Source organism: Myxine glutinosa, chromosome 1 (assembly GCF_964187855.1).
Source record: "Myxine glutinosa chromosome 1, kmMyxGlut1.1, whole genome shotgun sequence".
NCBI classification, from domain to species: Eukaryota; Metazoa; Chordata; class Myxini; order Myxiniformes; family Myxinidae; genus Myxine; species Myxine glutinosa.
This window is the reverse complement of record NC_136261.1, coordinates 145117401-145145067: the sequence shown is the minus strand read 5'-3', so window position 1 is coordinate 145145067 and position 27667 is coordinate 145117401. Positions and strand designations below refer to the sequence as shown.

General features: G+C 43.2%; 1 protein-coding gene across 1 annotated transcript in view; it reads right to left on the bottom strand.

Moving 5' to 3' along the window:
- The window catches only part of SND1 (staphylococcal nuclease and tudor domain containing 1), a gene marked incomplete in the record, with an annotated part of 904817 nt that overhangs the window by 633553 nt on the left and 243597 nt on the right, over positions 1-27667 (bottom strand). The window contains 2 exon segments of the mRNA XM_078777892.1: positions 3637-3750; positions 16843-16933. Coding sequence (XP_078634018.1) covers positions 3637-3750; positions 16843-16933 — 205 coding nt within the window.

Genomic DNA, 27667 nt, shown 5'->3' with positions numbered 1-27667 from the left:
ATACGACTCGACTCGGCCAACAAACCAAGTAAAGGTTGAACTTTGCCTTCATTCGAGTTCTCTCAAAATAATGACTTCATAAGAGTACTCATATTCATAAAGTATTCATTGGCCCTGTGCTTTTTCTGGTCTTCATCAATGATCTCTCCGACTCTCTGGAAAATCCTCTCGATGTCTTTGCTGATGACTCCACACTCTGCCGCTCCATACCTCATCCCTCAGATCATCAGTCTGCAGCCTCCTCACTCTCTGCAGAATTGGACAACATCACAGACTGGTCAAACATGTGGAACATGTCCTTCAATCCCGACAAACCTCACACTCTTACTATGTCTCTCTGAAAAGACCGACTGGAAAACCCTCCCATCTAATTTCTGAACAATCCTCTTCAAGAAGTTCTGTCACTCAAGCTTTTGGGTCTCACTTTCTGCCATGATCTTTCCTGGGAAAACCATATTTCCAAGCTGGCCTCCAAAGCCAGTCGCCGACTGGGCATCCTCCGTCGTGCGAAGTCCTTCCTTGGCACACCTGAGCTCCTCACCACATACAAGGCTTTCATCCGCAGCTCAATGGAATACTGCTCTCCCCTCTGGGCTGGTGCTCCTGCCTCACACCTAGCTCGGCTTCACGCTGTTGAAACCAAAGCTTTCAGGATCATTGGAATCTCCCACGACGAAGCTAACTCTGAGGCCTTTCACTCACACCACAGGCAGGTCGGTGGTCTTTCTGTCTTCCACCAACTCCTATTCGGCCTTGCTCCCCCAGCTCTGTCTGTGCTCTGTCCACCAACTATTCGTGCAGGACACACAAGATCTGCCAGCAACCCTTTTCTGGTGAAATTGCCAAAATCAAGACTCTCTGCTCACCTTCACTCTTTCATTCCTCTTTACTCCCACCTCTGGAACAAACTCCCACACTCTCTTCAATCCCACCCCTCCCTCCAGGTCTTTAAAACAGCTGTTCACCACCATCTTATCTTCCCCCATCCAAAACGTTGATCTTTTCTACCCCCGTTAATTCACCCCAGATCCACTTTTTTGAAATACCAACTTGTTTTCTGGAAGTCCTAACAGTGTCCATGTGTTTTATAACTCTCCCACACCCCCCCCCCCCACCCCCACCCCCTTTCCCATGCCTCCTCCACCCCAAGATCTCTCTCTCCCGCAGATCTCCCGATGCCCCTGTTCTCTGCTGTTGTACTTGTGTGCTTCCCTCTCTCTCTCCCTATCTTGCCTCCCGCTCCCTTTATTATTTGTTTTATGTGTCCGTTTGCTTTTTTTGTGATTAATGTTAGCTCTTATATGAGCCTCAATCTTGTATACAAAAAAAAAGAAAAAGTAATTTGGAGAAAATTCCAGAAGAAAAAAAAGAAAAAAAGACTTCCTCCCAAAAGTTTGTATAGATTGTGGCTGCTGCATGTTTTTTGCATTATGATGGCTAGTTCCCATTGATAATGACGAACCCAATTGTTTGTACAAGACTGCTGCTTTGGACCCAATTATCTGGATGGAAATTGAACTGAAAATTCAAAATTATTTTGCACCTTCTCGGACCTAGGTGGTCAAATATGTTGGAGTTTACATCATACAATTTGCTCAATTTGAACCTATCATTTCTGGCTGCTGCTTAATGGTTGAATAGACGAAAGAGGATTTCATGGACCAATCACAGATGACATTCTAATGATGACAGATGACATACACATCGAATAGAGAATTCGATTATGCAAAATGTGATTACAAGCATGCTTCCCCATGGTCATCTAAATACGACAAAGAAGCTGAGGAAAGCAATCACAATGGTGCATAGAGATGAGCTCACAGGTGAACTACATTAACAGTTAGAATACTGCATATTATTTAAAAAGGAAAATAAATGCAATGTTCAAAACAAAAGACTTACAAGTTACCTCAAGATATCTCATTCTGGATGACAGTTTTCTTCCGCAAATATGTTGGTGTACGAATTGAGGAAATGTTCAGGACTAAACACCACCAAAACTGGCTCCTTTAAATAATAATGACAGTTAAGCAGTCTAATCGCATGACCGTGATATCCCGCAATGCGTGACCCCGCTTTGCACAGATTCGCTTTCACGCAAACTAAATATTCCGTTTTTAAGTACTTTACTTAAAAAATAAATTTTTTAATCCATCAAGTGAGTCAAAAGTTAAAAAGCATCGCTTCGACCAAAAACACGACCGCTGGTGTTGAGATCGCTCGTAGCCAAACAGAGCGAATATCTGAGCGCATCTCTTCTCAACCAATCAGAGTGCTCGTTGTCGTCTTCCTGCTCCGTGTGCTGCCATATTGGTCAATTGTCAAGAAAAAGCATCAGTCTGGAGCTGAAATTGAAATTGTTAAAACAGGTGGAGTCTGGTATTGGTGCCACCGCTGTTGGGTGTGAATTTTGTTTATGGGAGTCACATGTAAGGACAATTGAAAAGAACAAATAAACTATTGAGCATCAAGTCAGCCCATGACTCCCGTAGCTGCTCCAAAATTAACGAGATCTCAGAGCAGTTTAATGCAGAAGATGGAGAGGCTTTTATATTCGTGGACTAAGGATATGAATCACTGTGCCATGTCTTTAAGCTAGCCAGTAATTATATGGCTAAAGCGCTGAGGTCTATGATTTAGGAAAAGAGTATGCAGGGAGGTGAGGGATAAGGCGTTGAGTTTATAATGATAACCTAAATAAATAAATAAACTTAAATGGTGGTTTAATATTACTAGTGGTCAAATAAACTCTGCGGTAGCATTGAAAACTGGGAACACTAATTGAAGAAACAAACCTTATAACAGCAATAAGCCTTGTTCTATGTTATCGGGAAAGCTTAATAATGATGGCAATGGGTTGTCATCAACGTTTGGTTTCTGTGTATATTTTGTGTACCCACATTTGAAGCAATAAGCCACAACAGAAAAGCTAGAGTTCCTTTAATCAGTATAAAATGGTTTTTCAACAAAATAGTTCAAGTGATTTTCAATCATCACTGAAAAATCACTCATATATTCAGTTTAGCATTTTAAATATAAAATAGGCAAAGCCTAGAAACGAATGAAACCCATGAGAATTACCCTTCAGAACCCTTTGGAATACCATTGAGAACCCATTAGAAGTACCCTTTAGACCACTTTATAATTAAACACTGTGGGTTAGAAATGTTCTTCTTCATTTTTAACAGACGGACGGACGGACAGAGCCAAATATTGAAGCTGCTTCACCACTTAAAAATCGCACCTGTGTCTGAAGGAAACGGTTCCGTTTGGCATTTTCAATATGAAATAGGCGAAGCCTAGGAACAAAAGAAACCCTTTAGAATTACCCTTTCAAACCCATTAGAATTACCCTTTCGAATTACCCCTTAGAACACTCGAAAATTACACTTGAGACCCCGTTTATATAATTAAACATGGTGGCGTAGAAAGGTTCTCCTTCTTCATTTTTTGACGGACAGATGGAAGGATCAAGTGCAAAGCCAAATATTGAAGCAGCTTCACTGCTTAAAAAATATTGGTTTTTAATTCCACTTCATCCAAAACATATATTTCAACAAAATGGTGAATAATATTTTTAAAATCATTTGGTGACCTCCTCTTTAAAGAAGACGCAACAGCATAACCAAACCGTACTGTTGGGCCATCGCCTTCCATGCGAGGCGGCCGGATGCTCGACAGATGGATGGCCTTTAACTCCCCATCATTTGTCTTTACCACGATGGCATCTGCATTGACAATCTGCACCACCTGAGATCAAGAAGGGGTGGGATTGAATTCCTCATTTCTGTTTCTGCCTGCATGATGCAAAACCATTATGAAAAAAAACAAACAAACAAAAAAAAACATGAATGACAATATAATTGAAATGGAGAGAACAGATACCAATGGGCAAACAAAATTAAACTCTTTCAAATCATAACATTATTATCACATCTTCCACAGACTAAGTAACCCGAGCCTAGATCTAATGTAATCTACAGTGCCTTCAGAAAGTATTCACACCCCTTGACTTTTTTCACATTTTGTTGTGTTATAGCCTGAATTTAAAATGGATTAAATTCAGATTTTTTTTGTCAAAGTCTACACATAATACCCCATAATGTCAATGTGGATTATTATTTTTAGAAATTTTTTCAAAATAATAAATTAAAAACAAAAAGATCTAATCCACATAAGTATTCAACACCCCCAAGTCAATACTTTGAAGAAGCGCCTTTGGCAGCGATTACAGCTTTGCACATCTGGGTATATCTGCATCAGCTTTGCACATCTGGATTTGGGGAGTTTCTCCCATTCTTCCTTGCGAATTTGCTCAAGCTCTGTCAAGTTTGATGGGGAGCATCGGCGAACAGCTATCTTCAAGTCTTTGCACAGATTCTCAATTGGATTCAAGTCTGGGCTTTGGCTGGGCCACTCAATGACTTTCACGTTCTTGTTCTGAAGCCATTCCAGTGTTGCTTTGGCTGTATGCTTGGGGTCATTGTCCTGTTGCAAGGTAAATCTTCACCACAGTCTAAGGTCTTTTGCACTCTGAAGAAGGTTCCTCTCAAGGATTTGGCGAAAATTTGGCTCCATTCATTGTTCCCTCCATCCTTACAAGTCTCCCATTCCCTGCCGCTGAAAAGCATCCCCATAGGATGCTACTGCCATCACCATGCTTCATGGTAGGGATGATGTAAGATGGGTGATGAGCTGTGCTCGGTTTCTGCCAGAAGTAGAGCTTTACATTCAGGACAAAGACTTTAACTGTCGTTTTATCAGACCACATAATATTTTGCCTCCTGCTCTCAGTCGTTCACGTGCCTTTTTGCAAACTCCAGGTGTACTGTCATGTGCCTTTTTCTCAGGAGTGGCTTCCATCTGGCAACTCTCCCATAAAGCCAAGATTTGTAAAGTGATGCAGAGACTGTTGTCCTTCCAGCAGGTTCTCCCATCTCAGTCAATGACCTATGTAGTTCTAGTTCTGTCAGAGTGGTCATTGGGTTCCTGGTCACCTCCCTGACCAAGATCCTTCTTTTCTTGCCCAGTTATTCCATTTGGTCAGACGGCCAGCTCTAGGAAGAGTCTGGGTAGTTCGATTTTCTTTCCATTTCCTAATGATGAAGCTCACTGTGCTCTTGAGAACTTTCAACACTAGAAATCGTTTTATACCCTTCGCCAGATCTATGCCTCCTCACAAATCCATCTCGGGGTTCTGACATGCACTGTCAACTGTGTGACCTTATATAGAAAGGTGTTTCTTTTGAAATCATGCCCAATCAATTGAATTGGCCACAGGTGAACTCCAATCAAGTTGTGGAGACATCTCAAGGATGATCAAAGGAATTTGGATGCACCTGTGCTCAATTTGGAGTGTCATAGCAAAGGGGATGAAAACTTATTGACACAAGACATTTCAGCTTTTCATTTTTAATTATTATGTAAAATATTCTAAAAAAGAAAATGTCTCTGACATTATGGGGAATCATGTGAAGATCAGTGACAAACAAAAAAAAAAAAATCTGAATTAAATACATTTTAAATTCATTAAATTCAGGCTGTAACACAACAAAATGTGAAAAGTCATGGGGTTTGAATACTTTCTGAAGGCACTGTACATACTCCAGAGAGGATAATAACATGACCCTCCCTGCAACTCCCATGGGGAGTGGGTGTACTGGTAACTATAAATGTCAATCTGTCTGTCTAGGTGTTGCCTATACACTCCTCGACGGATTTGGACCAAATTTGTCGCAGAGGTAAAAGGTTGTACAGGCCAGGTTTTAGCAGGGTTAGTGCCTCCTTCCGTCGCAGGGAAACTCCCTGGGAAAATATGGGGTATACTTCTTCGCTGTTGCAGTTGGTTCGAATAGCGCCACCTTTGGTGAAGTTAAGCGCTACAGGATGGATTGAATTTCCCGAGACTGCAACTGTCATTTTCTTTGGCTATTCTCGCTACCAGCGCGACTAGCTTTTCCCGTCACTGGGGCCAGGTACTTTTGTCAGTGAGCTGTGTTCAGCTGGGAACACCAAACAGGCCAAGACAATGCATATTCATGCATTTATGTGTTGTTGTTTTTTTCCAGCATGTGCACTGAATTTATTACTGCCGAGTAATTATTTTCTGGGGCTCAATAGACTAAGATATGAGGAAAGACTGAAGAAGAAAGGACTTTATACATTCAAAAGTGGGTGATTATTAGGGGATGTGATAGAGATGCTTTTAAGACAAAGGAAAGAGGAAAATGCAAATGAGTTTTTCAGCAGAATTGGACATCAACAGGACCACAACCCGCAGTCTTAGGATGGCAGTGAGGTTAGGGTCTTTCACTCAGAGAGTGGCAAATGCACAGAATGGTCTCCCTGGGAAGGTAGTGGCACCAAAAGTAGTATGACGTCTAAACTGTAATTAGATAGGTACCAAAATTCAATGGGATAAAGGAGTACATGGATATTAGCAGGACCGGAAAGTAGATGAGGTATGGATGGGTGATTGTGATCTTGTACATAGGTAGTGATTGTGATGTCTGTTTGAGGGTCGCATTAAAAAAAGTGAATATGCTGTCAGTCTTTGTTCATCACTCACACAGCAACCCCAATCACCTCCTCCCACTCCCCCAAATAAATAAATAAACCATGGTGATGTCCCTGTGCTTGCTTTATTGTTCTACCCCCACACCTCCCCTTCCCACCAACCCCAACACCCTTAAATTGATTGCATAAACTGATGGATTTCATCAATGTGGTGTTGCAACAGCACAGGCATGATGGGCCAAATGGCCTCCTCCAGTGTCCAAGGTCCTTGCAGATTTTCTTCTACTGTTTTCAATCTTGCATATTTTCAATTATCCACTCATCATACTGCCACTTGCTCTTTGCTGTATTATAATTCCCCTATTTGTGCAGTGACACAACATGACAATGCGTTTTTTCAAACCATCATCTATTACTGGATGTTCACAATATAATTTGAATTTTTTCTTGCCCCAAAAAGAATGCCCGTTTCACAGTAACTTCTTTATTTTCATAGATATTGACATGAACTTGTGTACATATATTCTTTCATCTTTGGTAAACCTGTGTTAATTTTCCATGCAACTTCCATCAGGTGCAACATGTTTCTCCCACCGATGAAGCCATGCCCGGAATCCTTTACAGACAGATTTGGGCCACAATTTCACAGCACGTTTGACTACGTCATAGTCTGAAAAATGCTGCCCAGATCAATAATCCTCCAGAGGTCCAATAAAATAGAAATCTGATGAGGCGAGATCTGGACTGTAATGTGGATGTTCCACAACAGTCCAGCCGAGCGTGACAATTTATTGGCCTTTTGAGCACGTCTTGCGTCGCTTCACATTATGATGGTGTAAAGTGATGTCATCTGTACTGAGCATCAACCATTTACTCCTTAAGGCTTTAAAAAGGTTGTTTAATGCCTGAATGTACCAGCCATTCTTTACTTTTTCATCTTCTGCAAGGTGATTTCCAAAGAGCACCGGTTGATCCCAAAAGATGATAGTCGACATTTTCGGCTGAAGACAAATGTTGTTTTTTGGTGTTTCTTTTGGAGCAGGACACCCTTTGTGTTTCCACTCCTGGTACTGTAATTTTGCTTCGAGATCATAGTGATGAGCCTACAGGTGGTTACCCACGAAATGGAAACACCTGGGTAAATGAGGGACACCAAGCAATGGCTTCCATACAGATGTGGCCCATGTGATAATTAAGCAAATAACATCCCAGCATGCTTAGGATCATATATAAAAATGCTGCACAGGCCTGGTTGCTTATAATTATGACTAGCATGGCTACAAGAGGAGACCCGGCCCCCCTCAATGCCTCCCTCCACAGAGCATGTGGGGCCACCCATTGGTTTGATGAGCATGCTACCGACGTAATCCATATATCATGGCCTTTTCAGTCACCAGATCTGAACACAATCGAGCATTTATGGGATATTCTGGAATGACGTCTGAGAGATTAAACAGGTGTGAGTTGATTGACTTTCTCATGGAAGAATGGTGCCGCATCCCTCCTGCAGAATTCCAGACACTGGTGGACTCCATGCCACGGCACATTCAGGCCACACTGGCCGCACGTGGTGACCCAACACCCTATTAAGTAAGTGACTTTACATTGGTGTTTCTATTTTTTATCCACGACATGTACATTTCACCAACCACCACAATACCACAGAAACAAGGATTACCATTATCATCATCCTTCAGTTGAAGTCCAACATGACACCGAAATTGTCCTCGAGGTGCATCTTGATGTCAGTTGGCGCATTCTCCTCTGTCGCAACACTCATCAGTTGCTTGGTTTGAAGTGAGATCCATTTTTCCATATTTGACACAATAAATCCATCTCTTTGATCGTTGCTGACAATAATCATGTCATCTCTGTAAACTGCAGTGAGAAGTTAATGAATATTTGTGGCAGAATTTTCACCAGGCCTCACAAACAATTAAACTATGGCCCAATATCTAAGTTTGCTATCCAATGTAATTTACTAGCAATCTGAAACGTAACGAAAATCCACATGTCTGTCTCGAAAGATGTTTAGAGTTCTGCAGAAGATTTCATGATAACACAGCTGAAAAAATATAAAAAATAACACCCAACAGCTTTCCTTTGGACCTTGGCTACTCTGAAATTGTTGTGGCAGCCCGTGTTAATGAGAGATGCATTATGCGTCGCTTCAATCAGATCAAAACGTAGCACAAGGTAAACTTTTCAGTGGGTGTAATTGGAGCTACACCTCGAGTGATGAAAGTGTGAAGTACGGGTGACAAAGAAGGAAAAACTGTTAAATTGTTTCAATGACAAACTGCATGAACTCACGTCACAGGGATTGTGGGTTCAGATTCTTTGTTAATTACGTAGTTCTCTTAAAAGGAATACGACTTGGTTAATAATATTAATATACTGCTTGCTTCAAAAGCAAGCAGTGCATTGATATCCTCAAAGTCATGGGTGAACACATTTTGTACTTTTGGCTTTCTTATGTAATAATCAAATTAAAATTGCTGTCAGAAAATCTGCACATTTCTCATTTAATGAAATACATAAAATGTTGGTTATAAAAAAAATCTCGTTTTATTAAAAAAAAAAAAAAAAAAAAAAGTCGAGGAATAAATATCAGTATGCAGGACTTGTTTCCTGTGCCTAAGCCAAAATGCTGATGGTGTTTCCACGCTGGACAGCCATGCACAGCCATTGCTTGAACCATGCCAGGAGTCTACTATCATCAGTGGTTGCTGCGAGACTTCCGCTGATGTCATTGATGATGCGGGACGTTGATTGGACATAGACCTACGTTGTTTTGATGGCAATAGGCTCAAACATGTAGGACTCAGGAGCCCTGTGTATTTCTGGCACTTCGTGTTTTCCACATCGCTGGCCACAATAGCTGTGTGATTTGGCAAACGTGTCGACACAGGTACAGTGCCAAGTTAGGCTTCTCCCACTCTTGTGAGGGACGATGCTCAAGCCATCAGGATGTACTGTATACTGGTCTAAACCGAGGGGTTTCAAGACAGATGGTACCCCTGCCCTGAGAAGGGCACGTTTGACCACGTCGTTCAGGGAAGTGTGTCGATATGAACAACCGGCGCTAAAACGGCAGGACAGACCATGATGGCAGAGCGTGTCCATCGTTCTACCGCATCAACACATGACGCTCACAGACTGTCGCTCCAACTCACAGGGTGACGACAACCCAAAGGGACTCTGGATCAAGCTGAGTTCCCAGAGAGGGAAGAGGGATTGTGTGAAGCCATGTCCTGCTCTCTTTGGTCGTTGGGACCAAAATACGGGCTCTGGCGACCTGATCCGCCCCGTTCATCAGACTGATAAATGACACTCTTGCTGACTCAGCAATCCAAGCTTTTTGGTGGCACTGGGACAGACTCAAGACAATCTTTTGAATTGGAATAATCGGCAAAAGCAACATAGTCATGAACATAATGTATGTAATCCGAGCTTTCGGAGTTGGATGTCTTAATCATTTAGCAATCGGGAAATCAACGTGGAACGTGAATAAATGCTCACTACTGTCATCCAAACATTGAGAAAAGTCATCATAAATCTATTTCACTAACAGGTGACACCAGAGCACACTTGCCAAGGTTACACTTTCGAGTTTAGTCTCTCAAGCTTCTGGGTCTCACTATCAGCCATGGTCTTTCTTGGACAACCCCCATTTCAAAGTTAGCCTTCAAAGCCAGCCACCGACTTGGCATCCTGCATCGTACAAGGTCCTTCCTTGGCACACCTGAACTCTTATCCACCGACAAGGCCTTCATCCACAGCTTGATGGAGTACTGCTCTCTTTTCTGTACTGGAGCCCCTACCTCACATGTTTCTCAGCTTGACGCCATGGAAACCAAGACCTTCAAGATTATTGGAATCTCCCACGATGAAGCTGAGTCTAATCTCCCAATATGAAGCACTTTGCCATCACAGACAGGTACGCGGTCTCTCTGTCTTTTACCGCCTCCTTTCTGGTCTTGCACCCTCTGTCCTTTCCATGCTTTGTCTCCCCCTCCGACCCCTAGGTTTCTGCAAGGCTCACACTGTCCACCATCAACCCACTTCTGGTGAGACTACCTAAATCCAGGATCACTGCTCACCACCACTCATTTGTTATTCTTTTTCCCACCTGTGGAATCCACTTCCACATCCTCTTCAATCTCACCCTTCACTGTAGGTCTTCAAGATGGCTGTTCACTGCCATCTCAGAGCATTCCCAATCCAAAACCATGACATTTTATACTCTCGTTAACCCATGCACCCAAATGCCCAAGCGCTCTTCCTTCCCAATTTCCAGTTTTTCCTTCTTCCTGAGAGTTTCCTTCTGCATCCATCCTGTCCACCATAAGCATCCTTTCCAACCCTCATTCCTCCCCACACCAATTGGTTGTCCAAGTCTCCTTATATGTTGTCCTTAAACTCCATTGGTAGTGTTCCACCCCCCCTTATCCCCCTCCCTCATCCCCCCATCCTCTAACTCTCTCCACTGTTCCTTTCATCTTATTACGTCCTGATCTAGTCAGTGCACTAGTTCTTCCACAAGCCTCGGACTCTGCATACAAAAAATAAGAAATAAATTATTTCTGAAAACATGTTGCCATATTTAAAAGTACGGTCCTTTGAAAACCGAGTGGAGTAATTCAACTGTAGAGAGCTTGCAACATATAAGAAACATGACAAAAGCACAAAATGCAAAGTTATCCTCATTAAAATAGAAGTGCAGTATTCTTCTCAAGGAACATAAATCCCTGCACGTCGTTGCACACAACAAGGCACTTAGGATGGCACAGAAATCAGAACTGCGCTTTTATCTTGATTTGCACAATGTTATCTTCCTCAAGGAAAAACAAATCATGACGTAAAACTACATTGAACGCATTAGGCAAATCGTGTTCTCCATAAGCCGAATAAAGGAGGTAATGTGGCATTGCCAAAAGTCGTGATGACATTTTACGCAAGGTTCAAAATGGAACAAAGGACGGAGCGCCACAGCCGGGATTCAAAAGCGATACTAGGACCGATCGAGTGTGAGCACATTACTTGCTCAATTTCCTCCTGGTCAACATCGTGTTTTTTGTGTGTGTGTGTGTGTGTGTGTGTGTTTGTGCATGAGTGTCACTTAGCCTGCAGCAAAGGATCAGAAAAAAGCCATTCCAGTGATCAATTTTAAATTAAATTGGGGAGCCTGGCGTCGGGAAAAAAGCACAGGTTGTGCTCACACAACCACAGCAAATCGGTTGACAATCCAAGCTGGTTACACTGTGACATGCACTTGCGCTCAGAGCCAGCTTGGCTTTGCGGTTGCATGACTGAACGTGTCAACTATTTTTTGTGCCTACTCTGATGTGACTGACGAATGAGTTTGTGATGCAGGGCTACCACTAGGCACCGGGTGCTCATAATAGCTGCTACATTACAATGTCATTACAAATCTGATAGCTTAAGTCGTAAACATCCGAAACAGACAGATCAAGTTGTCAAACAGACCGAAAGTCTAACAGAGGCGTAGCAGGGCTTGTAAAATATTATAAACCACAAACACACATGATTAGCTTTTTTTATCAGTCGCTAATGCTGTCGATAACATTAAACAAATACATTTGGAGGAATCCCGACATCCGTGAGGTTAGTCTTACTTGCAGAACTGAGGGAAGATCTACTGTAATCTAGATCATACCCCACAAGGGTTGGATACGTTCCGTTTTGTTTGAAGAGACGTAACGCCGATGCTTTCGATATTTGATGATTATTTTAACAATCTGTTTGTTTGCATTTCACACTGAATGAAAAATGTAAAGGTAGAGCATGGTGACTGTGATATATGACAGGTTCGACAATATGTTCGGCACGAACGGCATATAAATCAAAATGGCGGTGTGTGCAGAGTCAGCCGCCGTACCGCCGTAATGACATCAGACGTAATCACATCACCCTGTCATGTGACCAGATCCTCAGCTCTAATTGGTATACGTTTGAGGGGACATACATACATACACACAGACAGACAAACACTGTTCTAGACGGCTTTGCCCTATGGGCTCCGCCATAAAAAAAGAAAGCAAAGAGCATGAGAAAATAAGTGACAGAAAAGGGTGAGACCTGGAAACGATACACGAAGCTCCAGCTTGAAGGCCAAGATGATTACAAGTGAAACACAAAGGAATAAGGAACAGTGAAACGATGACAGATGGAATATCAGAGAATGAATAACAAGCATAAGAAAAGAGAGTGACGAGAAGGAATAAACAGGAAAAAAGACAAAAATACAAAGACCCATTAAGCATTTCTTTAAAGCCCCCAAAAAGGTGTTCACAAAGCTGCCGTTCAGGTAGTTCACACAAAAGAGTCAATTTATGATGGCAGCCACGATCTCCCCTTTCCCCCACCCCAACTTTAAGTTCTCACTTAAATTTAATTTGGAAAGCTGGGGTAAAAAATAAGAAGCATCGTGATTTTAGGAAGAAATCGATTATCAATATCATCATTCTTATTGACAAGCATGCAGGTACATCACCATACCTGAAAGGAGCTTTTTCGTTTTTTTAAGAAAAGTCAAGGCTCAGGAAAGAGCTAGAACACTGAACAGATCAGGACAATAGAACAAAGAAAACAGCAGGTTAGGGAGGGGAGTGACACCAACAGCATGGTTGAGAGAGGGGTGAAACACGAACTTAAAGACCCTAACGACTATTGCAACATGCAGTGCCTTCAGAAAGTATTCATTTAATTTGAAAGAAACACACCTTTCTATATAAGGTCCCACAGTTGGCAGTGCATGTCAGAGCAGAAACCCCACCATGAAGACCAAGGAACTGTCAGTAGATCTCTAAGATAGAATTGTGAGGAGACATAGATCTGGGGAGGGGCAAAAAACATTTTCTAGAGTGTTGAAAGTTCCCAAGAGCACAGTGAGCTCCATCATTATGAAATGAAAAGAATATGGAACTACCCAGACTCTTCCTAGAGCTGGCCATCTGACCAAACTGAGCAACTAGGCAAGAAGGAACTTTGTCAGGGAGGTGACCAAGAACCCAATGACCACTCTGACAGAACTACAGAGTTCCTTGGTTGAGATGGGAGAACCTGGCAGAAGGACAACGGTCTCTGTGACCCTTCACAAATCTAGGCTTTATGGGAAATTGGCCAGATGGAAGCCACTCCTGAGAAAAAGCATATATAACATCACGCCTGGAGTTTGCAAAAAGGCACGTAAAATACTCTGAGGGCATGAGGTAAAATATTTTGTGGTCTGATAAGACAAAAATTGAACTTTGGCCTGAATGCAAAACGCTACGTCTGGTGGAAACTAAAACCATCCCTACTGTGAAGAATGGTGGAGGCAGCATCATGGTATGAGGATGCTTTTCAGTGGCAGAGAGTGAGAGACTTGTAAGGATAGAGAATAATGAATGGAGCCAAATACAGGCAAATCCTTGAGGAAAACCTGCTTCAGAGTGCAAAAGAATCCAGTTGAGAATCTGTGCAAAGACTTGAAGATAGCTGTTCGCCGATGCTCCCCATCAAACTTGACAGAGTTTGAGCAAATCTGCAAGAAAGAATGTGATAAACTCCCCAAATCCAGATGTGTATAGCTGATACACACATATTCAAGAAGACTCGAAGCTGTAATTGCTACCAAAAGCACTTCTACGAAGTATTGACTCAGGGCGTTGAACACTTGTACAAATTAGATATTTCTGTATTTCATTTTGAATTTTTGTGTTAAAATTGAGAATGTTTTTAATTTTATTCCAATTGACATTATGGGGTATTATGTGTTGATCAGTGACAACAAATCTCAATTCAATCCTTTTTAAATTCAGGCTACAACACAACAAAATGTGAAAAAAGTCATGGGGTGTGAATACTTTCTGAAGGCACTGTAGCTTGCCCTTTAGAACTTGAAACCCTTTATATACCCATTAGACCCTTTATAACACGATATAAGAGGGGGAGCGGGTCAAGTGGGACACCAACAGCAGCGTTGAAGGAAAAATAGAGAGAGACTTGGACAAATACGGGAAGTGAGGAGGTAGGAGAGATAGGGGAGGATGTGCATTTTTTTTTATAGAATAGACGAGAATCATTGAAAAAGTGGACACAAAATTCCACTTCCATGACATCGTTTTCTCAGATGTGATCGATGAATGAGCTCATGACGCAGAGCATAGCTCTCACCACCCGAATACACACAAAAGCTTCAACATCACAACGCCATCACAGGTCTGTCAGCTTAATATATAAACCAGACAACAAGTAAGAAGAGCATGCAATATTCTGGGGGTTTTTTACTGAATTTATCCACAATTTCTCAATGGATTTTGTTTATCTATAGAAGTATTTTCAAACGTTTGTGGTTTTTTTTGTGTGTTTGTTAGTCTTTCACGGTTGAACCGTCGCACCAAGAGTCCCCAAATTTTTGGTGCAGGTACTTCAGCATCTGGGCAAGGTTTTAAGCTACTGTACACGTTGACCTTGCAGGCAACTATGAGGTCACCAAAGGCCGCTATAAAATGTATATTGGGATGTGGGGTCAGACATTGCTGCCGCCGGCCCACAAACAAAAGGTAATCACCATGAGGCCAATAACCCCACAGCTTTCAATGTCCAACAAATCCTGAAACCACCGCTGAAAAAAGCTCACCAAGCCAGGCAGCGCCGGGTAGTTGTTTATAAACTTCAAACATAATTTGCCTTATATGCAGATTGACCTGCAGTTCCCATTTTACCGATTATGGTATTTATAAACTGGCCCAGGTAGAGTTTTGCTGAATAGTTCACATAAAAAATTCAACAAAAGTCTTCATTTATTTTTTATCACAAAGTTTGGCGTTTCATTCATCATGAAATAAAGTCGAAATTTGCTGATTCACAAAAAACACAATTCATCATAACAAATATTCCTTATAACGGGACAGTTGTGTGCCGGGATTCAAAACACAGTTGTGAACTCGATCAACCATAAGGAACCACTAAAGGCGCATATGAGCAATGCACTCCATGATCAAAATGTATGCTCATCAAGTGCAAACAATACATTTATAGCTTCATTTTTTAGGTTTGTATCTTTCATGGCATTGTGGTTGGAGCATCCACACTTGAGCTGGATTCTGAACCAGCCTAAGTCATACCAAAGATATTTACAATGATATGTTCCTGCTTCAAGAGTTGGCAGTCAGCATTTAGACTCCAGGACACGGATAAACTCCATGGGTTGGCATTCCACGTGGGTGGAGTAGTTGAAGGGGTGTATTTCCCTGTAAGTATAATGCAATTACTGTGAAGAAGAAAGACCACCACTAGGTGATGCTTCTAATACCCATGTGTGTTGTGGGAAATAACACAGCTGTGTTTGTCTGAAAGCGTGTCAGAGACAGGCGTCTGTGTGTGTGTGTGTGTGTGTGTGTGTGTGTGTATTATGTATAGCATGTTACATATAATGTGAATGAATGAATGATCGTTTTAAGAACCATTTTCCCCGCTAGAGCGGGGGTTAGCCTTGCGGGCCCCATGACAATCATGGTTCCCTGTTTGAGGCAATGTTTTTACGGCCGGATGCCCTCCTGATGCCAACCCTTAGTCGCCTCTTACGATGCGCAGGGATACGGTGTACCTATTCTAAACCGGGGTACACACCGGGATATAATGTCATGAATAATATGTGTATAAATCACAATCGTGCATGTGTACATGTAAATCACGATTCATGTATGTGTGCATGTGTGTGTGCACATGGGCCGCCACCACTGATCACCACAGCAAGGAACCACAACGACCCGTGTGTGTGTGTGTGTGTGTGTGTGTGTGTGTGTGTGTGTGGGGGGGGGGGAGGTGAGGGGGGGAGAGGGGTGGTGTTATGCGCACATGGCGCATGTGATGCATATGTGGTGTGCTTGATGCGTATGTGGTATGTATATCAGGTATGTGGTGTGTCGGGTGTGTGATGTATGTTACAGCTCTTGCATTAGCCTTAAAGAATACAGAAGAAAAAAAAACCCAATCATATTACAAACGGGAGCGTGCAAATGTCTGTATGTTGCTGCCTGTCATTGTCATGTAAATCCAGAAAAGAGATGCAACAATATTCACATTTACTGAATGTGATGTTTAGTACAGAGTTTGTCAGCAAAACAATTATTATTTCAAACACATCAGGATATGTGCAAGGGACAGAGGCCATCATTTGTGCATGAAGCACAGAAAATTTGAAGCGAGAAAATGATGGGGGTGGGAGTGGTGGTGTCAACGAATCGTTTGCTTTTAGACCATTTGTGCATTTGTGATAAAATGTCAGAAAAGGAAATGATGTCACACTCCACTTACTTTGGCAGTAAACTGCCGTTCCTTGCCGCCAAGGTTGCAGGTTGGAGGTACATAATCTTTCCATAAGCGCAGCTTACGTTCCTTTGCTTCTCTGCATTGAACACGATGAGAAGCAAACACAGCGAGGAGAAAGAGGTGACAGAAAATAAGACGAAGAAAAAGGAAAGGGAAAAGAACAAACAGGAAGAAAGTTAAAACTCATCTTCACCTCATATTGCAACATCGAAATCAAAGACGTGTATCGCTCGGCAGTCCACAAGCCTAAAATATTCCCCATTCCCCATAAATCTTTAAACAATTCAGATCTGTTGGATGCCTTGAGGGACTTTGTTGCTTAACCCTTCTCAAACACCATGCCGAGCCTTCTCAAAACAAAGTCAAATCAAAATGCCTGCTGTCTCATCTTCCTCGCTTCAGTACGTCAAATGTTGCCCTTCACGACATCGTATGCAACGCCCAAACACATTCGCAATCTCTTCAACACACGCTGATTATTTACCACTCTTACTCTGTGAGCCATTGCTCCTTGTTTTTATGTGATAACCTCCACCACAAAATGTGGATGAAGGTTATGTTTTCACTTGGTGTTGGATGGATTATGATACAAATTGGTGGATGAGTTGGGTAAGTGACAACAACAAGCCGATTCGATTTTGGTTCAGGCCCGAATCCAGATCCGACCTATGGGTGGGATACAAAACGTAAACTGTTCAGACTGAAGGAGGTTGTGCGCTCCACCGAGTGCACTTGTAGTACCTCCTTTTGTATACATCCATCTCCCCTCTCCCCCAATACCCTTGGGTAATTAGTAGGTGGTCCCTTGGTAGTAGGTGGTCTTTCTGTCTTCTACCGACTCCTATCTGGCCTAACTCCCCCAGCTCTATCTGTGCTCTGTCCCCCAAATATTCCTACAGGTCACACAAGATCTGCCTGCAACCCTCTTATGGTGAAACTGCCAAAATCAAGACTCTCTGCTCACCTTCACTCTTTCATTCCCGTTTTCTCCCGCCTCTGGAACAAACTCCCTCACTCTCTTCAATCCCACTCCTCCCTCCAGGTCTTTAAGACATCTGTTCACCACCATCTCTTATCTTCCCCCATCCAAAACCTTGATCTTTTCTACCCCCGTTAATTCACCCCAGATCCACTTTTTTGAAATGCCAACTTTTTTCCTGGAAGTCCTAGCTGTGTCCATGTGTTTTATACCTCTCCCACCCCTCCCCCTTCCCATGCCTCCTCCCCCCAAGCCCCCTCCCTCCCACAGATCTCCCGATGCCCCAGTCGTCTGCTGTTGTACTTGTGTGCTTCCCGCTCTCTCCCCATCTTCTCTCACGCTGCCTTTATTGTATGTTTTGTGTGTCGGTTTTTTTTTTTGTGTGATTAATGTCAGCTCTCACACGAGCCTCGATCTTGTATACAAAAAAAAAAAAAAAATTCGTAAAGCTGATTTCCTTTGTTGTTTGCTCCTCCCTGAGCTTATTCTCCTGTTGTATATATATTTTTTAACTTTCGTTTTTGTTTTTTGAATTCCCAAATAACGAGACGTGGTTGAATGTCGAATTTTACATCATGAGACATTTGGGAATATTCCCCTCAAGCAATTATGCTGCAAAAATACCTTTGCAAGCTGCAGTGTTAACCCGATTCTACTTCGCGTGGACTATTTGTACGACAAATGCACAGACGACAAATGCACAGACGACAAATAGCACACAAATCCTTCGGGAGAAGCATGCAACTGAAAATTTAACTCTTCAGCAATTCGTCATCTTCAGTATTATCCAAAAGCATCGTCCTCAATACACCAGATCTTTCTGTGTCAATCAACCCAAAAATAAACATCGGCATCCCCACAACCTCCAGAAAATGTCAGCTGGTCTATGGGCGTCGATGTATGGCGCATTTAATGTCAAAACTATTCTTTACTCTCTGCCCTCAAACAAAACCATCTCTGCTTCAAGCAATTATCTGCAACTTGTCAAAAAATGAACAACCCCAACACGGATACCAAGTGGTGAGCAATACAATAACCGGCGTCGTAATCTGCACAAAATCAAACCCCTAATCAGCGCTTCAAGACTACTTTAATAAGCCATTCCCGGTAAGATAACCGCAACCAGAGGGATGTGAAATGCCCATTAATTAAAAAAAGTGAGCTAATGAAAATGCCACCAACAAAATGATAACTCAGAGTGGCAGCAAAAGATAACGGTGCATAATAAAAACTATGGCATTTTAATGATGAAAATTTTGTCTAAACAATGTATGAAAGCAGCAATGATTTCGGGCATTAAAGGTCTCAGTGGAAAACAATTAATGAAATAACATAAAATATTTAAATAAATCAGCTGCATAACAGACAATTTTAACCCAATTTCCATTGAACCAGCAGAATTGACTTGGTGGGCAAACTGAGCATTTTTCTTTGAAAGCCGGGAATGCCCCGGCAAGCCAAGTTCCTGATTGAAGGAAAACACTTACCGCATCAATTCAGCCTGTATAGTATAACAAAATTGTGCCATTAAAGGTGAATAAATCAAGTTCATAAAGTCTGCAGAGACGAGAAGTACAGCGAAAACTACGGCACTGCCAAAGTTGTAGGGTCCAAAATTCTCTTTAAACTAGAACAGCACTCTTCGAAGTCACGACGTCGACCGATATGCCTCTGCCCACATGATTGTACATCATTATACATACTTGTACCAATTTGGTTTAAATCCCTTCAGCTGTTCTCAAGTATCACATTTTTACCTGACATGACCTTTAACATTTGACCTTTAATGTCGAAATCCATTCAAATCATCTTTTCGTCATTATATATACTTGTACCAACTTTGAATTGGATCCCTTCAGCTTTTGATTTATCCGAGATGCTCGGTTGGGATCCTAGATGCTGGGTTGGGATCCTAGATGCTGGGTTGGGATCCTAGATCCTGGGTTGGGATCCTAGACGCTGGGTTGGGATCCTAGATGCTGGGTTGGGATCCCTGGATCCTGGGTTGGGATCCTAGATGCTGGGTTGGGATCCGAGATGCTGGGTTGGGATCCTAGATGCTGGGTTGGGATCCTAGATGCTGGGTTGGGATCCTAGATGCTGGGTTTGGATCCTAGATGCTGGGTTTGGATCCTAGATGCTGGGTTGGGATCCTAGATGCTGGGTTGGGATCCTAGATGCTGGGTTGGGATCCTAGATGCTGGGTTGGGATCCTAGATGCTGGGTTGGGATCCTAGATGCTGGGTTGGGATCCTAGATCCTGGGTTGGGATCCTAGAAGCTGGGTTGGGATCCTAGATCCTGGGTTGGGATCCGAGACGCCGGGTTGGGATCCTAGATGCCGGGTTTGGATCCTAGATGCTGGGTTGGGATCCGAGATGCTGGGTTGGGATCCGAGATGCTGGGTTGGGATCCTAGATACTGGGTTGGGATCCTAGATACTGGGTTGGGATCCTAGATGCTGGGTTGGGATCCTAGATGCTGGGTTGGGATCCTAGATGCTGGGTTGGGATCCTAGATGCTGGGTTGGGATCCGAGATGCTGGGTTGAGATCCTAGATGCTGGGATGGAATCCCAGTCGATCGCTGAATTAACGCCAGGGGGCTTCACTCAGCCTGTCATCCTTCCGAGATCGGCAATTTGAGTACCTGTTCACTGGTAATTCCCTGTGTGTTGCAAGAGGCGACTAACAGGATTGGCGGCAGGAAGGGCATCCGGCCATAAAACATTGCTTTAAAAATAAAAGGGGGACCACGGTGCCCGAAAAAGGCCAACCCCCACGTTGCGGGGAAAAATGGCCTCTAAAGGTGGTTCTTCCTTCAGCCATTCTCAAGTCATAATGGTAATGAAAACCCATCACGGACGGACAGACAGACGCATGGATGGACTGACAGACAGACAACCCAAAAACATATGTTGCTGGAGGCATAAAATCTGTCACAGCGAGGGTGCAGTTGCATCATTCTATTGCACTACCTCAACCCAACATGACTCTCCAAAGAACATTTTATGACAAGAAATGAAGGGACAAACAAATAATTACATAGAACTGGTCAAAGAAGGGGACATGGGGTAGATGGCACAAGGCCAAGAGGACAGGGCTACAAGGCTAATTGCTGTGGCACTGAAGAAATCCGAATGTAGACAATATATGACCAAATGGCAGGTGAATACACAGTTCGTAAATTTGCAAATACCCAAAGGCAAGAACATGGGGCTAATTATCCAAAGTTACTCTCGAGGTTATCATGATATGGCTCAGCTGGATAAACTGATGCAAGCGATAGGTCAGTCATTCAAGGCATACTCGAGACCTTTGTACTGCATGTCTCCTATACATTAATTTCAGCCAAAATAACAATAGAGGCCTCAATACAATAATTGTGAAGCATAAGAAGAAGACAACCACTCATTTTGTATATACAGATGCATAGGGCTGCTGAAGCAGTTTCTTTGCCTATTGGATACAATCCTGGACACCACCCCGGCGCAGGATACTCGAATGGCTCATTCTTCCCAGTAAGCTGGTACTCATTTTGCTGACCTCAGAACGATGACAGACTGAGTCAACATAATGACAGGGGCTTGAACTCAGGACCCTAAAATATCAAGCGAACCACCTTAACCATTAAGCCAACAGCAGGCTGATCTACACAAAATACCCTATAATGTCAAACTGCAATTTTTATTTTTTAAAGCCATTTTTACGTAACAATTAAAAAACATAAAGGCAATACCCCTGGTGCTCACCTGGTAAAACAAGCGTTACGCCTAGGTCCCCCGTCGGGGAAGTGATGTGAGTTGACAAAGTGGAAGACGCAGAAAACATGCTATGATATGATATTTCGCTCACAAGGTTCAGACATACATGGAGGCGGCCATCTTGGATTTTGACATTGCGACGCAATTTTCAATAGCGTTCTTCCTTATGCCTAGATACACCCACACACCAGATTAGAAGTTGGTACTTCGCTTATTTTTCAAGATATTCCGCTCACAAGGTTCAGATTTATATATGGTGGCGGCCATCTTGGATTTTGACGGGGCGACCCAATTTTCAATAGCGTTCTTCCTTATGCCGAGATACACCCACACACCAAATTAGAAGTTGGTACTTCACTTATTTTTCAAGATATTCCACTCACAAGGTTCAGACATACATGGCGGCGGCCATCTTGGATTTTGACGCGGCGAACCAATTTTAAACAGCGTTCGTCCTTGTGCCTAGATACAGCCACACACCCGATTAGAAGTTGGTACTTCGCTTATTTTTCGAGATATTTCGTTCACAAGGTTCAGACATATATATGGTGGCGGCCATCTTGGATTTTGACGTGGCGACCCAATTTTCAATAGCGATCTTCCTTATGCCGAGATACACCCACACACCAAATTAGAAGTTGGTACTTCGCTTATTTTTCAAGATATTCATCTCACGAGGTTCAGACATACATGGCGGCGGCCATCTTGGATTTTGACATGGCGACCCAATTTTCAATAGCGTTCTTCCTTATGCCGAGATACACCCACACACCAAATTAGAAGTTGGTACTTCGCTTATTTTTCAAGATATTCATCTCACAAGGTTCAGACATACATGGCATCAGACATACATGGCGGCGGCCATCTTGGATTTTGACGTGGGTTGCACCCACACACCAAATTCGAATGCGGTCCTTCGCTTACGCATGCACGGACACACGGACGGAGGGGAAAGCCAGAGTCCCCCTTTCGCTACGCTGTGCGACGGGGGACAATAAACAGTATACTGCACTAACTAAAGGTATTTTAAACAAATTTCAATGGTTGCCAGAAAACAGGGCAGCATGTAGAATCATACTAACATAATCATAAGACTTTAAAAAAACATTTTGGGAGGTAACCCCCCCCCCCCCCTCCCCAACCCCACATACATCATAAGACCCCAACTTTTCGAATGCCGTGAACAAACATTGGTACATCATGGGGGGTGAAGGTTGTGGTCAGGTTTCATCAGAATTTACCACTTTGACCCCCCCCCTCCCCGTAGACACCCTTATACCCCGATTTTTAATGCCGTGAACAAACTTTAGTCACAACACAACGAATATCATTTGTGCCAAATTGGGTCACAATTCCTTCAGCGGTTTCAGAAAATAAGTTTCAAGTGTTTACGGACTGACTGACGGACGGACTGATGACGTGCCATCGCATAAGCTCCCCTGAACTTCATTCCATGTGAGCTAATGAAATACAGAAATATCTAATTTAAATAAGTATTCATCTCCCTGAGCCAATACGCCGTAGAAGCGCCTTTCCCCGTCTTCTTGGGTACGTCTGTATCAGCTTTACACATCTACATTTGGGGAATTGCTCCCATTCTTCCTTGCAGATTTGCTCAAGCGCTATCAAGTTGGATGGGGAGTGTCAGTGAACAGCAATCTTCAAGTCTTTCCAAAGATTCTCAATGGGATTAAAGTCTGGGCATTGGCGAGGCCACTCAAGGACTTTCATGGTCCAGTTCTGGAGCCATTCCAGTGTTGCTTTGACTGTATGCTTGGGGTCATTGTCCTGTTGGAACGTAAATCTTGGCTACAGTCTGAGGTCTTTTGCACTCTGAAGCAGGTTCTCTTCAAGGATTTTCCTGTTAGATCGGTGATGAGCTGTACTCGGTTTCCGTCAGACTTAGTGTTTTGCATTCAGGACAAATGGTTCAATTTTAATCTCAACAGACAATCAAATTAGATGCACCTGAGCTCAATTTGGAGTGTCATAGCAAAGGGGTTGATTACTTATTGACTCATGACATTTCAGGTTTTCATTTTTAATTATTTTGTGAAAAATTTGTAAAAATAAAATTCCACTTTGACATTATGGGGTATTATATCATTGACAAAAAGATCTCAATTTTATTAAATTATTGATTCGGGATACAAGCACTCCAAAATCTTGGCGCACAAACTAAATTAAACAGTAACGAGCAGGAGCAAATTGAAATTCCACATAATGCAAGATATAACTTCAAGTCCTCGATCTTCTCTCGCCAAAGAGTCACCCCCATTCTCTGTCCCCTCTCTGCCCTTCCTCCTCATTTCATGTTCACATCCTTACACTCCCCTCCCTCCGTCCCTGCCCTAAATCCTCAACCCGCCCCACACCCCACCACCTCCCATCCCCCTCCTCCACCAATCCCCAATACCACTGCAAGTCCTCAACCCTCCTCTCCTAACTCTGTCGCCTCTCTGCCTACCTCACCCAAACTCTCGATCACCCCCTCCCCTTCCTTCTTCAAGTCCTCAAACCCAGCAACTATCTTCTCCCCCAACCCTCCCCCATCTGTTGTGCCCTCCCCTTTCTTCCTGTTCTTAACAATATTTCTGTTCTCATTGGTTAACGACAATATCAAAGGTAAAATTTAAAAACGTTTCGTTCATAATCTCACGAGATTCCTTCACCTCACGATTCTTGAGTAAAGGTGGTGGATAAGTATGCTAAATGTGTCATTCGTAATGGAAAAAATAATATAAAACCAGAACTCCTTGGACAAAGACCTTTATAATGATGTGGCTTTTATGGTCCCTTACGGTTATATTTTATGGCTTTTAAAGTTTTTAAAGTAAAGAGAAATCTTCAGAAAGACAGACGACAGACAGAAAAACAATAAAACAAAATAAGGCTGCTATTTATGTAGATTCTCTCTCGCCACGGATTACCAATTGTGTGCAGTAGCGCCTTTTGCTCACAGCTCATTCTGCAGACTTTATCTCCAGCGGGTTCCAGTTCACCGCTTGGGAAGAGCACGCCCATTACTATATTATTTTGGGAGCTTCAACCGATGTTAATTAACTTATATATTTCTCAGTTTGATAAAGCATACAGCAGTTATTGACATTTCAATGGAGAGGCATTTAAAGCTTTACCAATTTTTCGCGAATGCATTATGTTTGCTACAAAAGAGCTTAAACTTCCCTGCACAAAATTCAGCAATTATTATTCATTACCTCCACTAACGAAGGTGGACAAGGGTTAAGATTTCACCTCTGTTGTGTTGTGGACCATTTGTGGACCACTGTTGTCTCCTCATCATCTCTTCGTCATCCTGCTCATCTCATCGCCTGCACCGTGCCCATCCTCTCATCGCCTGTTCCATGCCCATCCTCTCAACCGCTGCCACCAGAGATAAGTCGCCATTTTGTGTCCCTCGCCCCGTCTGTGCTTGTGACTTGACGCCTTCGTTTTTAATCGGATTTATTTTACTTTATTGTATATAGTTATTATTGATTTCATTCTCCGTTTATTTGTTCAGGATTAAACCTGTTTGGTTTTATTCAAAGCTTTATCCCAGTGTGTACCCTGGTTAGAATAGGTACACCGTATCCCTGCGTTTCATAAGAGGCGACTAAGAGGGTTGGCGTCAGGAAGGGCATCCGGCCATAAAAACATTGCCTCAAAAATAGAACCATGACAATTACAACTACATATGGGCAGGGTACAGCCCGAAGTGGAGATCGGTTTCTGAGGTTTGGGACATGGAATGTAGGGACAATGACAGGCAGATCAGGAGAGGTGGTGGAAGTATTGGTCAGAAGAAGAGTGGACATATGTTGTGTGCAGGAGACGAGATGGAAGGGAAGTGGTGTGAGAATGGTGAAGGGTTGGCAGGGACAGAAAAACAAGTTTGTGTAGCAAGGGTGCCCGGAGGGTGTGAATGGTGTTGGTGTCCTGTTTTCTGAGGAGTTTGTAGACAGTGTGGTGAGTGTGACTAGAGTGAGTGATAGGTTGATGATGGTGAAAATGATGATTGGAAAGCTCTTGGTGAACGTCATCTCGGGATATGCTCCGCAGGTTGGTCGGAGCGATGAAGAGAAGGACAAGTTCTGGTGTGCGATAGAGAAGCTGATGGAAAACGTGAAAGATGAGGAAGTTGTTGTGGTAGAAGGAGACCTAAATGGACATGTGGGAAGGAGTATGGACGGTTTTAAGGGAGTTCATGGGGGTTACGGATATGGTGTGAGAAATGGAGAAGGTGAAAGGATTTTGGAGTTTGCTGATGGAGCTGATTTGTTGATTTGTTATACTCAGTTCCAGAAAGAGGATAATAAGCTTGTTACATACACGTCAGGTGGGTCGACGACAACCGTTGACCACCTGATGGTGCGTAGGCGAGATAGGAGGCACCTCCGGGACACAAAGGTGATCCCGGGGGAGGAGGCTGTTTCACAGCACCACTTGGTTGTCTGCGACATAAGGGTGAAAGGTGCGAGGAGAGCTCGGCAGGTGAAGTACCAACCGAGAATGAAGGTGTGGAGGTTGAAAGAGGTGACAGTAAGGGAGGCATTAAAAGAGAGGCTGAGTAGGGTAGAGGATGATGTGGTTGAGCTTGAACGTGGTTGGATGTCAATGAAAGATAGTCTGTTGGGAGCCATTGGTGAGGTATGTGGATGGACAAAAGGACCACCGAGGCACTCGGAAACATGGTGGTGGGATGATGAAGTTGGAAAGAGGATTGACGAGAAGAGGAAGAAGTTCAAGGAGTGGCAGAAGGCGAAGGGTACGGGAGCAGAAAAAGTAGAGCATGAAAGTCATAAGGCAGCCAGGAAGGCTGCAAAGAAAGTGGTAGCAAAGGCGCAGGAGGCATGTAGGAAAATGTTCGGAGAATGCTTGGATTTGGAAGAGGGTCAAAGAGCGGTATTCAGGATTGCAAAGCAGATAGCGAAAGAGAGGTGTGATGTGATGGGGGTGAGTTGCTTGAAGGATGAAGTGGGACAAATAGTTGTGGACCCAGATGGAATTAAAGGAAGATGGAAAAGATATATGGAAATGCTGTTGAATACAGAGAATGAATGGGATGGCAACATAGAGAGTAACCCAGTTTTAGGACAGGCAGAGGAGATAACTGAGAAGGAAGTTGAGGAAGCGATAAAAGCAATGAAGAGTAGAAAAGCGGGAGGGCCGACGGGAGTTGTGGGAGATATGTTGAAGGCAGCAGGAAGTTGGGGTGGGAAGAGAAGGACAGAGATCTGTAATCTGGTGGTGAAAGAAGGCCGCATTCCAGTGGATTGGGAAGTGAGTACCCTCATCCCTCTATACAAGGGGAAAGGTGACCCCCTGCAGTGTGGCTCGTACCGAGTGATAAAGTTATTGGAGCATGGAATGAAGGTATTGGAAAGGGTGTTGGAGAGGAGGATAAGGAAGAAGGTGAAGATCGACGAAATGCAGTTTGGATTTATGCCAGGAAGAGGATTGACAGACGCGCTCTTTATTGTGAGGCAGTTGCAGGAGAAGTACAGGGAGAAGAGGAAGAAGTTGTTTCTTGGATTTGTTGATCTGGAGAAAGCATTCGATAGGGTTCCACGCGAAGTATTGACATGGGCATTGAGGAAGTTAGCAGTGGAGGAATGGTTGATCAGAGTCGTGATGGTAATGTACAAAAGAGCGCGCACAGCTGTAAGGACGAAGGACGGGAACAGTGGTGAGTTTGAGGTGAAGGTGGGAGTGCATCAGGGGTTGGTACTAAGTCCATTACTATTTGTAGCTGTGATGCTGGCCACATCAGGAAGTGCTGGCTCAGAATGTAAAGGAGGGTTTACCGTGGGAGGTGTTGTATGCAGATGATCTGGTGTTGATTGCGGAAAGTATGGATGGACTGAAGGAAAAGATAAACAAGTGGAAGGAATGCATGGAGACAAAAGGTCTGAAGGTGAATATAGGAAAGACGAAGGTGATGGCAAGTGGTAAATCATGTGGTGAGGTGGAAAGAATTGGGAAGTGGCCATGTGATGTGTGCAGGAAGGGTGTCGGAGTGAACTCCATTCGATGTACAATGTGCGCTGAGTGGGTTCATCAAAAATGC